Source organism: Acanthopagrus latus, chromosome 8 (assembly GCF_904848185.1).
Source record: "Acanthopagrus latus isolate v.2019 chromosome 8, fAcaLat1.1, whole genome shotgun sequence".
NCBI lineage: Eukaryota > Metazoa > Chordata > Actinopteri > Spariformes > Sparidae > Acanthopagrus > Acanthopagrus latus.
Genome location: NC_051046.1, coordinates 20,608,619 through 20,624,162, shown reverse-complemented (window position 1 = coordinate 20,624,162; position 15,544 = coordinate 20,608,619). Strand labels below are relative to the sequence as shown.

The window sequence follows — 15,544 nt, the reverse complement described above, 5'->3', positions numbered from 1 at the left end:
TGTTTCTTTGAGGCTCATTCTCAGGTCGTGAGATGGTTAGATCAGTTAGATTTGCCACAGTTCAGTCGTTCCGGTCATTTACCAGACACCAGAAGAACAGAAGAATAATTCATTCAGATTTTCCAGCACCTTAAGCAGAAGAGACAGAAAAAAGTGATGACTCCCTGCCTTTGAAGTGTTCATAAAGTCTGAATTAGTGTCCATTCCTGTATGGTTTATATTCCTTTAGCCTGTCAGGGTGAACTGATCAAAGGAAGCAAAAAGGCCCAAGTGGTGAATATTGTCCTTTGAAGTCCATCGCTCACTGTCTGCAAACTTTGTTCGTGAAAACAAACTTCTTCTGACAGGAGATGTACTTTCCGTATTTCTTTATTCATAATTTATCTGCATCACCTTGACCATAGCCTGAAATGACTGGTGTGTACAAAATATTGTTTGGAGCTATTCAGGGTTTATTATCACAAATGTTTGTTCAAAAATGGTCCAGATTTCACTTGAAACCCCGCTCCACTCCTCCACAATCACTTTCAATGCAGATCAGAAACATGGCAATGCAAGACAACTGTGACCTTAAGAGATTTGCTTCACTTGACCCTAAAAATGTGTATAAACAGAGCGGTGGCAGCCACAAAATAACCATTTGCCCTCTTTAGCACAGAATAAATCACCGCGTCACCACTGATTATACAGTTGTAGCTAAACTGTCAACAACCATGTACGGAGCAGTCGGGCAGGGATAATGGTTTTGTTGGAACCCTGAAAGTGACCAGTGTCACAACAACAACAACAACACGGCTAAAGACACAGGCTCAGTGCACTCAGAGGGATCTTCTGGTTGCTGGGTAGAGTAAATTTCATCAACATTGTCCGTGCTATCTTTATCCCCTTCCATCCGTTTCCACTCCTGACGTTCTCCTGTGAGTAAGTTGTTGAATTATCCATGAGGTCTTAGGCAGGCTGAAGGCAGGCGGGTGGTTACATGTAATACACAGTGAACTGGTTTATGGGCGTAATGAAGACGCCCCCACTCCCTCATGTCCTCCTCCATGAATCAAGAAAAGTGATGGAAAAACACTGTTTTTGTGGGTTAACACGCTGCCCGAGTGTTGTTGATGTTGCAAGGCTGAATTTGGAGGCAAGGTCGCGACCTCTGGTGCTGAAATTCCGTCATCTTAAAATAGTCCCCTGGCCTCCTCCTTCTCTTCCGTCTTCTCTCATCCAGGGTTCCTCACAGTCGCTGAATTGGCTGCGCTGTTCTGCCGCAGTGCACGCCGATACCTCGGCGCTGCAGCATTTCAGGTGTAAGGATAGACCTCGAAGGAAAGATTCAACTTGTAAACTTTATGTAAATATTTTATCAAGCGGTAGAGGATCTCAGGTCCAGGGAGCACTGAGTCCAACTGAGGTGCCTGCGAGGTATCTCCACAAAAATGCCTTCCAGTTTAATTTCATTGTTATTTCATGCTGTAGATGATGGCAGAATGAGCTGAGATTTTACACCCTCTGCTGTGGTTATCATTACAGGTGGAGAGGTAAACCACTCTATTGGATTGCATTGATCAAACAAAGAAAAGATACAATGCAACAATATTGTAGGTATGTCTATTGATACTTTAACAAAATAATAACGTTTTAAATATTGGAGCACCGAGATGCCATTTGCGTCCCAGGAGCCTTTACAGGTAGATGATTTCCTTTTGTCTCAATTGTGCAGGTTTAGCAACTACATAAGCAGCACAATCCTTTCATGAACCTGTAACATAAAGAAAATATAACCAGAAAAAAAAAATTGCAGGGTCATTCAACAAAAGAGCTGATCCATTCTCAGATTACACCACAGATGAGATCAACACCATCCAGCAGGAAAGACCACATAGAATACCTTGTAGCGTCTTCTTCGCTTGTAGCATTGTGCTAAGTTAACAGTTTACCCCGCAGATGTCATGATGGAGTAGAAATTACCACTGCTGTGAAAATTTCTAAGACATGTAAAGTCCTTCCTCAAATAAGTTAAATGGGTGTTGTGCAGGCCAGATGGAGAGCCTTAGATTAAGAGACATCTAAAGTTTTAGGGTTTGCTATGTCAGATCCCCGTCTCGGATTGAAAAGGGGAGAGACATTCCTGTCTGCAGTTACTCTTCAGAGGAAGCCGTCTAGCTGATTCAGTTTGTAGATAACTTGGTGTATTTCACAGCTCCTGTTGTGGCTGTTCGGAACTATATGAATGTAAAGCAGATGCTAAAAAAGAGACTTCATGCACTTTCCTGATGAAATGAAAATGTGTTTTTGTGGCGCCCATGACGGCTTTTCACGGTGCACGCTTCCAGACGATCTCTCCTGGATGACATTCAAAGTGTTGAGCTTGAAATAGTTCTGTGAGGAGGGAGAAACAGGAGCTAGAGAGAGAAGTTTAAACCCTGCTCAATTTCTCATTTGCTATTACTTGGTGTGTCAGATGTCAGGTTGTCGATTTTGGACGGTTGAAGAAATGATTGGACTCTCCAATTCCAAAATCATGAATTTGTCTGGGCGGTGTTGCTGAAGCTGTTTGACCGTCCAGCAGACATGCTTGATCAAGCAGTCTGGTCCCTTTAGAGATTAAGAGGCTGAAAGATTTTCAAAGCTTTTCCAGCAGTGCATTTGGATCATAGTGTGTGTCAGTGGTGACATTTGCTCTTGTGTATTTTAAACTTCTCTTAATCCTGCCTGGTTTCACTCTACACTGCACAGTGTACCGCCACCTTTACAGCATCCCTAAATGTGTTCCTGCAAGGCATTAGGCTGACTTACAACAGACATAATCCTCACCCAATTAGCAGCTAGTTGTAGCACCTCCTTTTGAGTAACGACTGGTGTTCCCTTGGCGCTCCCCAAGAGCTTATTAACCCCTCGCTCCTCCTCAGCATCAGCTGCTGCTGATATGCACTTCCTGATGGTGCTGAAATAGGGGGAGGTGGGGAAGTGGAGGAGCCTAGGGAGGGATGTCCCGTTTGGGACAGGGGTGACGGGGTGTCGCCTCTTTTGTTTGAGGCTTGTTAGAGTGACGGGGTCTTGGCAATTGGGTTGAGAGCCCCGGTTAAGCCTTGTTACCCTCTGTGAAGCCGGCTCTGAGCTAACAATAGCAGCAGTGCTCCAGATATAGAAGCCCGGGCTTTGACAAGTCATCGAAATTCAACCGTTATGCAGAGACACTGTGCCTCTGTAAAAGGATAAACTTATTCCCCAAGCCAAGGCTTTGGATTAAAAAAGTGTGTGTTTGTGTAACTTTCTGCTTATCCATTTTTCTTGACTATCTGTTTAATCAAGCTTTGACAGGCTCAGTATTGACTCCAGAGTATCTAATACTCAATTACAGACTAAATTGAAGGGCAGTGTTTGTAGCTAAAGTTTTTTGTGTTGTCCTGACAAGACTGGCAGAGTGTCACAGGTTGCTGGTGAGACGGGTGGCTGCAACTGAGATGTTTGACACATGTGAGAGATACTGTATGTTTCACATACATGTGAGGTTCATGGAGCCTGTACATAATGTAGTCTGGGTGGGTGGTGGTTTGATTTTTAGACAATCCGATTAAAGGAAGAGGAAAAGATATATTCATTGACAAAAGATTTCAGCACTAGATTAAAGGCTTTGTGTGATCTACTAAGCCCAACTTGGATAACTCAAACCCTTGTTATGATATCTTGGTACCCTTTTTTTGTGTTTTAGATGTTTGCGTTTTTCTCCCTGACTCCTGATAACAGTGTATCTTTTCCTTCCAGCTGGAGATGGAGAAGCTGCAGCTTCAGAGTCTGGAGCAGGAGCATCGCAAGCTGACGGCGCAGCTTAAGGACGAGCGTGAGAAGAACAAGCACATCGTCATGATGTTGGTGCGCGAGTGCAAGCAGCTTGCCACACGGGTGGTGGAGGAGTCACAGCGCTTTGACGAGATCCAGGCCCGCCTCGATGAGGAGAGTCGCACCTCTGGCCGGCTGCAGGAGGAGCTGACTACAGAGCGGCAGCGTAGCCAACAGATGGAGGCCAAGATGGAGAAGCAGCTGTCAGAGTTTGACACAGAGCGGGAACAGCTGCGTGCCAGGCTGGGCCGCGAGGAGACCGAGAGCCACAGTCTGCGGCAGCAGGTGGAGCAGCTCAGGACTGAACAGGGCGATGGGAAAGATGGTGCTGCTGTCGCCCAGCCTGCTGCTGGAGCAGAACCTGCTGCTGCCACCAGCCCACCACCCAAACCTAAAGCTGTGACGTCTGTTTCTGTAGCCACAGAGCCAGTAAGCTCTCGAACAGCGTCTTGCCAAACGGACCTGCCCCCCACTGAGGCGGAGGGTCCTAAGAAGACCCCCCTCACTATACCCGTCAAACCGACCCCAGCCAACTATGTGGGCCTGAGTCTGCCAAAGACAACTGGCCGTGGGATCGTCCACAGCAGCTCAGGAGGACTGGCACAGACAGAGAATGGCTCAGAGGGCCAGGTTCCTCACGGCTTGCCCAGCGGAGTCAGCCCTCGTGTCCAGGCAGCCCGCTACAAGTTCCAGGAACAGGACCAAAATGGCACGGCATCCCAGAGTCCCCCAGCCCGTGACCTCTCCCCCACCAACCGGGACAACTTTGCCGCCAAGCAGCAAGCACGCCACACTGTCACACAGGTCCTTTCGCGCTTCACCAGCCCTCCCGCAGGAGGTGCTGGACCCCTGCGTCCAGGCCTGCCCCACTCTGCCTCAGAAGGAGGCCCTTTTCCCGGCCGCCTGAGCCATCCCATCAAGTCGCCCACAGTGGCCAGGATCGACCGGGGAAACCCTCCCCCTATCCCTCCCAAAAAGCCAGGGCTTTCCCAGACCCCTTCTCCTCCTCACCCACCCATCAAGGGGGTGGGGGACAGCAGCCGCTCCCCTGGGGTGGGGCTAAAACCGGCCACGCCCCAGCTGCCGCCCAAACCCGCCTTGGACCTGGTCCCAGCCCTGGCGGCCTCTCAGGTGGGTGCCTGCTCCCCCTCCCGCTCCCCGGGGCCTGGCCGGGGCCCTCAGCGGCAGCCGGCAGCAGCATGTGTAGAGTGCCCCCCCATCATCAGCCCTGCCACCACTGTCAGTAGCCCCTCCTCCATAAACCCCCCCTCCACCTCCTCCTCCATTAGTGCTCCATCCTCCCGTAGCTCCCGCGCCTCAGCAGGCAGCCCCCTGGCAACAGCATCAGGTAAAGGGGCTCCTCCATTCTCCATCTCCCTCCAGTTCTCCCCACTGCCTCTTTCCTTTGACTCTCTTTCCATGGCACTAGCCTAGCATAGCTTAGCAAAGCAATCGGGTCACAGGGAACTGGTCTAACCACAGGAATGCAGTGCAGAATAGCACATGGGTCAATTCAGTTTATGTCACTATGTCCCTCAACCCTAAAAAAACCTTGCAAGATCTGATGTCGCTCACTGCATCCTCTCTCTACTCATCTGTCTCTCTCTGCCCTTAATATGTCCTCCCTCCGGGTACCTTCCATCTCCCATGTTGTCACATTAGCCCTGTCGTAATGAGTATCAACAGCGGGCAGTGACAACATGTCGCTAACATGTGCCTCAGAGACTCGAGGTTAGTCATGTCAGGGTGAACTGAGGCAAAACAGATGCTTCTTTCCTCTCGTGGACTCAGATTGGTTAGTCGGCCTTCCTACCAGTAACCCCTGTCCTCTCTGAAGCTGATGCCAGAGGCTGTTCTCTCCTCCCCTTCCCTTTTTCCATCCTCCAGTAGCATGCCATGTCCTCTTCTCTACCACCTGCACTCTTCCTGTTTCAGCTTCTATTAACTCATCCCTCTGGCCTCCTGTCTATTCTGCTTCCTGTCACTGACGGCTGTCTGTATGAAATCAAGTTGATCTCATGTAAATGTTATCGTTTATATTTATCTTGTGATGTGCTTTTAGTACAGTGCTTGGTTGTACTGTGTAGAGCAGTGGTCTCAAACTAATCCAGTAAAGGGCCACTGTGGCTGCAGGTTTTCATTCCAACCAAGCAAGAACACACCTGATCCAACATATCAGCTGTGTATAGACACTTCAGTTGACTGAATAAGTCAAGTCAGGTGCTTGCTTAGTTGGAATGAAAACCTGCAGCCACAGCGGCCCTTTACTGGATCAGTTTGAGACCACTGGTGTAGAGTGACTAAAGAGTAACTGAGTGTGTTACAACTATGGTCTTATTTCCTTAGTTTTGGCCATTGTTGGTGTACTCACTATGAGCCTGTTCAGACTTGATAATAGCATCCCAAGTGATCTAATCAGATGCGGTCACATTTTCCATTAACATGCGTCTCAGCATGTACCACTTGTGATCAGATTTCACTGCAAATAACCATTTACACCACTGGCACAAAAGGGCATGATGTTTTAACTCAAAGAAAGAAATAACTTAAAAGAGAACATTTGCTGAATTTCCACGAATTACCAAATAATTAAGAATTTGTGCAGGAATTGTGCAATTATTCAAGGTAGTCTGGGGACCTTCTCCATGGGTCTTTTTACTGTTTTTGTCAAATTTAACAGGTTTAGCGTAAAAAAGAAAAAAAGTTGTATTCTTTCACAAATTTTGCGTCACTGGTGAAATCAGTTGAGAATGTTTAAACAGCTGTTAAATGTTGGCACTTTAGACATGAAGTGGCAAACAAGCTAGTACAGCGATACTGAAACAGAAGACAGAAACACTTACAATAATTGGATTTAATGCATACATTCACAAGACTGAGCAAATCATTGAAAATGTGTCATAGTCAGCATTTCACTAAGTGTATAAAGTTTCTACTGGCTCAACTAGTCACAAAATTGTGTCTTTTTTTAAGGGAATCTGGATGCCTTCTCTACTGGTGACACATAATTAGATTTTACTGGTTACTGTTTACTGTATTTGTAAAATCTTACAGGATTGGCAAGTAAGTGTTTCCTCCTTTCATAGATTTAACATACATGGTTAAATAGTGTAAACAGTATGCTCAAACAGCTACTGTGAGGCACACAGACATATAGGCAGACAAACTGTACAGCATACGACAAAGTCACACTTTATTACAAGGAAAGACACGGCTTGAAGTTTGTTGCGGTCACATGTGGATGGGTCTACCTCTGAAATGTGGTCTGAGAGTTTGGATCTCAAATGCACCTTCAGTCCATCCTGTGGATGTCCACACATTTACATTGAGCTGTCCCCTTGTGACCTCATCACTTAGGATGGATGTTGATTTCAGGTCTGAACAGGGCCAAAGATCTCCTACTTCTCAGCAAGACAATTCCTAAAATCAGGGACCATGCCAATATCAAGAAACACAAGCAGTCAGGTGGTCAGACAAGTTTGGACGAGAAAAAGTCCAACAGATCTTTGTGCACATTGACTGTTGGCTGCTGACTGTCTGATTGTCTGGCTGCTTGTGTTTCCTGCCCAGTCTGACGTCTTGTTAATTTTGCTATGGCCTTAGTCATCATATTTGGAAAAAGAATAATTAATGATGAAACCCTGGACAACAAGACCCTGGATTTAATAAACTGGAAACACCCTTAGATGAACCTGTGAAATATGACAAAATAGATGTATTGAAAGTTCTGTTCTTTGCATGCAGATGTGTCCAGATGTTAAGGTATGAAGGTGCTCTGAAGTCACAAAACTAAGTGCATTCCTAAGAATTGAACAAATAATTAAGAATCGAGTCACATTATTTGAGTAATAACTTTCATGCAAAAACTACAGTAAATGCTCTTAAAAATGGAGATTGCCTGCTTTTCGAGACATTTAAGGACATCGCATTGAATAGGCTGCATGCTAAACCAGTAGATCTAGAAAACACATTAATATACAATGAAAATAATCTTTTTTTGCAGCCCTAAGTAAAAACACTTGAGAATGACACCATGTTTTTGTATTTGAGTGCTCAGATCTGATTTTGCCATCTAAGACGATTGTTATGGTACTTGGATTTCTTGTAAAAAATAGAGTTAACTCCAATGTTGGCAACCTTTCGGTTATTTCATTGCCCTGGCTTGCAGCATCTCTCTCTTACAACATGATGAGGTTTTGGGAAATCCGGTTTATCCCAGACATTTTTATCATAGTTTCAAAGCAGGTCCAATGTCTCACCTGTCAGCAGCCTCATATGTTTTTGTAGCCTTTGCGCTTTTCCTACTCCCCACCACCGCCCCCTCAGACAGTCAGTGCAGCCATAACGGCTGCCATTATCATTATGTGTGTCCTTGAGATTCTCAGCTGCACTTTTTCCCGGTCCTTTTGTCTCTATTGTATCTCTCTCTTCAGTCTGAGACACATTTCTGCCTTGTTACATTTTTGACCTTCAGAGTTCAGAACATACATATAAATCCAGGAGCATCTTTAGCGTTACACCTCTCATCAGAGCAAAGCTGTTTATGTAGCAGTTGTTGGCTTTTATTTATGTTCTTGACTTCATCTGCTCGTCTGTTTGATGTGCTCAACCATTTTAAAACAATGGTGTGTTTATGCAACATGGTCCTTTAGAGCAATGTATTATTTGATTTGTCCACTGCGTGAATATTTTAGATAAATGATTAGACAGAAAGATGAACGCTATCCATCATCTCGCTCTTAATCAGAAGTGATGACAGACTCTTTTGTCAGCAGCACGTTTTGATTTAGTAACAGACGTTTTATTTGAGAGAAAAACCCTGGAAGAGTTTTGAAGCTGCGTTTTCCGAGGCAGTTCAAATTCAATTTTTCCATTTAAATGCAAACATGCTGGTGGTATAATCATTTTGAGCTGATGGTGTGCTGAAAATCATTGTTCATTTTCTATTTTTCATTTCAGAGTGTATGGAAACCCATTTCTGCCAGTTGAAGAAAGAGATTTCTGGCAACATAGCCATGATTAAAATGAATTAAAATGATGAAAATGGTAACATGGTAGGTTACAAAAAAAAAACAATCGAAGTCATGGGATACATTTTAACTTATTATTTCATAGCTTTGACTTTTTGTCTTAAAGTTCTGACTTTAAACTGAGTATATGACTTTTTGTGTCATAATATTGAGTTTTTCCTCTCATGATATTGAGTTTCTCTCCATAAGTAGGACTTTTTATCTACCAGTTTTGACTAACCACATGTTGGCACAATATAACACAATATGTTGTTTTCAAGCTTAGTTTTTCATCTTTAACCAGTGGAAATGGGCTTCCATACTAAAGATACCAAATCTTAAATAAAATAAAATACCCATTATATTTCAGTCTAATAGTACACCACTGAATTTTAAGTTCAAGCAGATACAATGCAATATACACGATACTGTGGTGAAGAAAAAGGTTGTTTTTATACACTGAACATTTAAAGGACTTTGAAGAAGGTTTGATAATAAAAACAGCTGTAATTTTGAATCTTAAATTTAAATGTTGGAGTTCTGGTTAAACAGATGTTTCTAGCAGCAGATCTGAAGTGAAGAGAAAATCTCACCAAGATACTCACCTGAGTGCAGCGAGTGGAGCCTGAACCACAGTGTCGCTGGATGAGTTCCAGCTAAATCTGAAACAAAACCTCAGTGTGTCGCTTAACCTGTCTACCTGTTTTCTCCCATAATCCTCCCATAATCCTACTGATTTGTTCATAACATAACCAACCACCACCTGGGATTTAGACAGGGATAGCTTCAGGTGACGACAACAACAGAAACAAATTGAGTGGCTTCTTTTCAGAGATTTGATGTCTGATTTCTGTGGCATCGCTTATTTTTCCAAAATAAGTAGATTCACATTGAGCCTAATATACCTGGTATCTTCGGGGATCTCTGCTTGAATTTTAAAAGGATTATCGTGGGATCTGAAGAATTCTTATACTGCACAACATGAGCTTTTACTCACTGGCTCCTAAACAAATAGCCAGCTCCTGAGGTTAATAAAACCACTGTTTCTACCTTGTAAATGTTAATTTAACTCCAGTCTCTTTTTAAGTTCCTCCTGCCTGCTGCTCAGACAAAAGCGCCTGTACTACAGTATGTGTGAACTGATGTGTGCTCTCCTCCCTTCAAACCCGTCCACCTCTTTACACCCTTCGCTCTCCCGTGCTCAGCACTTCTAGAGACGTCCTCTTCCTCCTGCTCCTCCTCCTCCCAGTTTAACCTGTGCTGCTCCTGCTCCTCCTCCCCCCTGCAGGCTGGTGTCCCTCCGTAGTCTCCTGTCTCGGCAGCGGTGGGCCTGCTGCCCTGGACGGCGGGCGCCCCCTGCTCCCCCAAGCTGCTTCCCAGGGAAATGTCACTTTATTGTCAATGCTGCTTAACCAACCAGACCCGACCACCACCACTACCACTACCACCACCAACACCACCTCTACCACCAACACCACCTCCACCACCGCCATGGAGAACAAGCCCAGTCATCTTGACCAAGACCAACGCCTCTACCACAGCCACAACCAAACCTCTGCCTTGTTTGCTGCTGCTCAGAATGGACACACAGGTAACTGACATTTAATAATCAATACTGGTTGACATTTAAATAGTGAAATTAAAGGTACTGGAGACTCTGGGCATGACGATGCTTTATTATAGACAAAGGATTGCTAATGCAGTCGAGGCTGTAACTCCCCACGCCCTTTTTCACTGGGTATTTTGGTTGTTTTAAGACTCAGACTTTTTACTTCTGTATTTAAATCTGACTACTTTAAGGCCACACAAATAAATAAATGATGCAGGAGTTTGTCAAGAAGTGTATTTTATGATGAGTGAACAAGGCATTTAGGCTCATCTTAGTCTTGTAAAAGAAAACCTTAAGTAAGTAAGAACTATGGTTAAGGGAAATAAATGAAACTATGAGAGCTCTCAGACAGTGTTGACGTGAGACAATAGTCGGACTGGGCTTGCTGGTTAGCATGCTAACTTCAGTATTAATCTCTGTAACATAGTACATGGATGATTTGGACATAACTTGTTTTAAACAAGAGTTCTGGACATATCTCAGACTACTCCTTTAAATGCCAGCATGTGGATGTGGCATGTTTCTCTGTGTATATTTCAACAGTAAGCAGTCAGGTGACTTGCAGTTCACAGACAGCAAACATCTTGTCCAGCGCAACATATGGTTGTATATATTTTTATGTACACTTGCAAGTGTAGGTGAACCGGTGGGTATGGAAACCCTCTTTGTGGTTTTGGTTGGTGGTTGGTTGGCTGATTGATTTTAAAGAGTAGTCTTCAAGGAAGGTCCAGTGGGTTGTATGGATTGGTATTGATTGATAAAGAGAGGGTGATGCATCATGATACAAACAAAGGTCTCACACAGGATTGCTTGTTCTATGAGCGTGGCTAAGTGAAATGAGGATCGTGATGCCCCACCATAATGGTGATTATGAGGTCGGTCTCTGAATACATATATACAATATGCTTACATTGTGTGTTTTTCCTTCTATTCAGCATTTTCCTGTTACTGCACATTAAAGGCAAATAGAAAAGGAAAACTAATACTCTCGCTACACTACGCATTCATTTAGATGGTGCATTAATTAATTGTTCACCTCTGTCAAGCATTATGTATAAATATCTGAGTGTAGCTATTAGCTGCTGCATATTTGTTTCTATGTTACATTCCAATTAGCTTCCACATGATTAATTTCCTCAATTGTACGTTTGCAAAATTTCGATAAGCTCTGTCTCCTCTCTGTGTTTCTGGTGCCGTGTGTTTTCACAAACCCACAGTTCTGTTCGAGGAGTTGTGTCTACACGAGGCTCAGTTATATTGTTCTCTCCTGCACAAACAAACTGTGTAAATACTCCAGAGTCTGAATGAACTCCTGTAAACACACCTGCGATAAGGTTTCTCCCTCTGCCGTCACAGAGTGGCGTTTAAATAAGGTTCTTCTCTCAGGTGTGACTGTGCAGAGCTGCATAAACACAAAGCAGATCGTTGCTGAAGAGGACTCCAGTGACTTTCTATTAAATGTAAAGTAGAAAGAATGTTTACAATGATAGAAGAACATACTGAGTGGTGAGACCCTGCCCGCCTATATCTGTACATGTATCTGTTTTTGTCATTTAGTCGTTGGCCTTTTCTAAGAACAGCTCACAGTGGGTAATACATGATTGAATATCTTGCAATATAAACCTTCAGAAGGACCATGACTTAGATGTTCCAGACATCAAACATCAGGACATTTCTAAGAGAGATTCTGACCACAGAACTCTCCGTGCCACCTGATGTCTTACCACAGATAACAGGCTCTGCAGAAACATGGTCTGAGATTGTCATCTCGTATAAATCAAGCATGATTTTGTTCTTTTGTTGGCCTTTAGTGAAAAGAAAATGAGATGCTAATGCTCAGTCTGAATAAAGGATTTCCCCTTTTCATGCAGCTCCACTTGCTTTAGTGAAGAAAATTCAGGCCAGGGTCCTGAAAAGGTTTACGATCTGATATATATTTTCATGTGGAATTGTTCAGTTAAGGACTTGTCAGAAAGAAAATAAACTTGAACCTGGTTCAAGTGATGTAGGTGACGGACTAAATTGTGAATTAAACCCTGAAATAGTTCTCTCTTCCCTGTACATATAAAGAAGGTAAGCCAGACATCACGTGCAATTATATTTAAGTTCCACTGATCATCACACAAGCTGCATGTCGAACTAGACAAACACATGGAAAAACATTTGCTATTATCACCAGACTTAAAGGAGATTCAGATAATGTTTGAGTTTAACTCAACACATCTGAAACCTGCAGTAACTGATCAATAAGGGATAATGCCCGACAGTTCTGGTCTCAGTGTCATCTATTAATTCCTGACAATGGACACCTCGAAGGCCATGGTCACTTGTCAAAGATAAAAACATTAGGACCATTAATGTATATTTAGTTTTGAGATCCTGGACTGAAAGTGTTGAATCAGGATCATGTTTTGAGCAATTATGTGTTGACAGAACAGTAATCTATGTCGACTATTGTTCATTGGACTTCAAACACTTCTTGTATTCTAATAATTCTTATGAAGTTATATTGTGGTCAATGAATGAACCAAACTGACGGGACTGGAATACATCACCCTGCTTTGGCTTAGCTCGTTGTTCCTCATTTAGAGGGACGTCCAAAACATGTTTGCCTCAGAGGATTATCTTGTTTTAGCCCACTGGGTTTTGTGCCTTCTCTTGTCCCAATGGCAAAATGGTTGAACTGATTCATAAAGCTGGCCCCTAAAACATTCAGTAGCATAACCGATCAGTTATCTGGATGTTCCCTGAGCTGCGAGATGAAGATGCAGCACAACGACAAAGACGCGGTGCTGATAAACACTCTGCATGTGCCGTTGTAAATCCTGTAATTGTATGAGCGGCGGCTGATCCCATTATGTTGGCTGCCATTAAATGAGATGGACTGTCATGTCAGAGCGGTAACCTCAGCACGGATGTCGGCTACGAGCTCACTCAGATCGCACACACACACACACAAACACACACAGATTGCCCGCACCGGCAGTGCAGAGCGTACTCTCACATACACACAGAATAATTAATGCATGTAGACCCATTTACACACGCAAGCACACACACACTGCAGGTCTATCAGGATCTGCCTCCCTGCTGAGATGTTTAGTAACACTCTGTCAGTTGTGGCGCGTTGATCCATGAACATGACTAATGCAGCTGAAGGACAGCTGTGCCGAGGGCTTAAAGGTGGACGTTCGCCGAGAGGACACACACTGAATACACAGACACACACATCAATATTTCATCGTCCTCCGCGTCTCCCGAGAGTTTTCCTCCTCATACGATCTGATTGTCTGAGCTCCATTTACCTCTCCTCCCTCTCGTCCTTCATTTCCCAAACCGGCACACAGACATGTTTCTACAATTAAACCACAAGCAGACGGTCGATTGTTCGATGTAAAGAGAGGACAAACCACACGCCTTCCCATAATGGCATATACATTTATTTTTATTTGTACTTTGCAGTGGTAGTCCAAGAGTGCTGATTATTAGAAATCAAGTAGGCAGAGAGCTGATATTTGGGACCAATATTCATTTGCAATAAAAAATGAAACTCATTCAGATTATTCAGCGTTTATAGGCTATTAAATGTGACATAATACTGATCAGATATTGTTGGTCGCGACATTGTATGAGAGGATGCTGCATCAGAGCCGAAGTAGCACAATTTTAAAGGAGTTCATTTTTTATCAGCAATCTCAGAAAGCTGAAGTCCTGCCCCACTTCTGTTCCACTCGTTTTTAATGTTCAGTGTGATTCCTCATAAAAGGTTTCTCTCATCGGACCTTCTGAAAAGCCAGAACATTTTCCAGGGGGTTTCTGTTCTCATTCATGGATAAATTGGCACTGTGCCGACATACTGGAGGGTAAAATTTGGACAACTTGTCGTCTTAGGATGAAAGAACCCCTCTGTGGCTAAAACTCTCGGGACATGTAGTTGTTGAATGCTTAGGTAATTACTGTTGATTGAATGAGGAAGTGCTTCAGTTAAACTGTGTAAATGGGAAGTTGATACTTTTTTATTTCAGAATATTTAACAGAAAAAGGCAGAACTGACATGCAAGAGATGTCGAGTAAAACTATGTCTTAGAACAGCATGGTCAGGCTGGTAGGAAGAAGCTAATTGAGCAGGATGGCGTGACCGTGTTTGAAGGAATTTTCCTTCTTCTGACATTTTTAATTTTGACTTTAGAGCGTCAACAGATGTCTGCTGCACTGGCAGAGTAATTAAAAACTCCCACAGATGCTGAGCTCTGTCTCAAATCAGGCCTTGGATGATTTTAACTTTCTTTGTGATCTTGTCAGACTCAGACAAGGCACTTCCCAGTTGTTGTTGTTGTTGTTGTTGCCGTTGAGATCCTGTTCGTGATGCCAATTTGTGAAGGAATCACGGATCCAGAACGCTGCCCTAACCAGTCGTCCCTAGGAGACACACATAAATGAACTAGCTCCAAAAGAGCCCTTTAGTATCCATGGCAGCAAGACAAACTGTACAGTCTATAAAAGCTGTTTTGGTAGTTTTTATGATGTTTTAGGCTGTATTTATTGTGCTTTGTTAACTCCAGCCTCCATACATGTACACCTTCTGTTACAGTTAATTTTAACGGCGTACGACAGACGGGCTTCTGCATCATCATCATCATCATCATCATCTTTCGTTCTCTCTCTTTCTCCGTCAGAGTGTGTGAAGCTGCTGCTGTCTTCCGGATCACCTGCTGATGTATCGCATGAAAACGGATTCACACCTTTACACTTTGCCGCCGCCCACGGCCACAGCAGGTGAGCTCTCATGAGTCGTCTTCTTTCAGCGGCACTCCTCCGTCCCGCACTGCCTCACACACGCTCACACTTAGCAGGGAGACTGCGGAGAAATATATGTCAGATAACTCTTTTACTCCCCCACCCTTGAGGCCAACCCGGCATCTTTTAAATATTTTATAATGGATTTTTTATCATTCGGCTGGGAGTTATGTTAAATTATACTTCTGCCCGTGTGCCATGACCTACATCCTTCAGATGCAGTTCGACTAGCATAAGGATTTAAGCTAACTGCAACAGTTCTGTCAGTTTTTTTTTTGTTTTTTTTGGTCTATAA

General features: G+C 43.7%; 1 protein-coding gene across 1 annotated transcript in view; it reads left to right on the top strand.

The window, feature by feature from the left end:
* The window catches only part of cttnbp2 (cortactin binding protein 2), an 88,313-nt gene that overhangs the window by 47,517 nt on the left and 25,252 nt on the right, over positions 1-15,544 (top strand). The window contains exons 4-6 of the mRNA XM_037107224.1: positions 3,760-5,182; positions 10,132-10,434; positions 15,129-15,228. Coding sequence (XP_036963119.1) covers positions 3,760-5,182; positions 10,132-10,434; positions 15,129-15,228 — 1,826 coding nt within the window. The remainder of the gene's footprint in view (positions 1-3,759; positions 5,183-10,131; positions 10,435-15,128; positions 15,229-15,544) is intronic.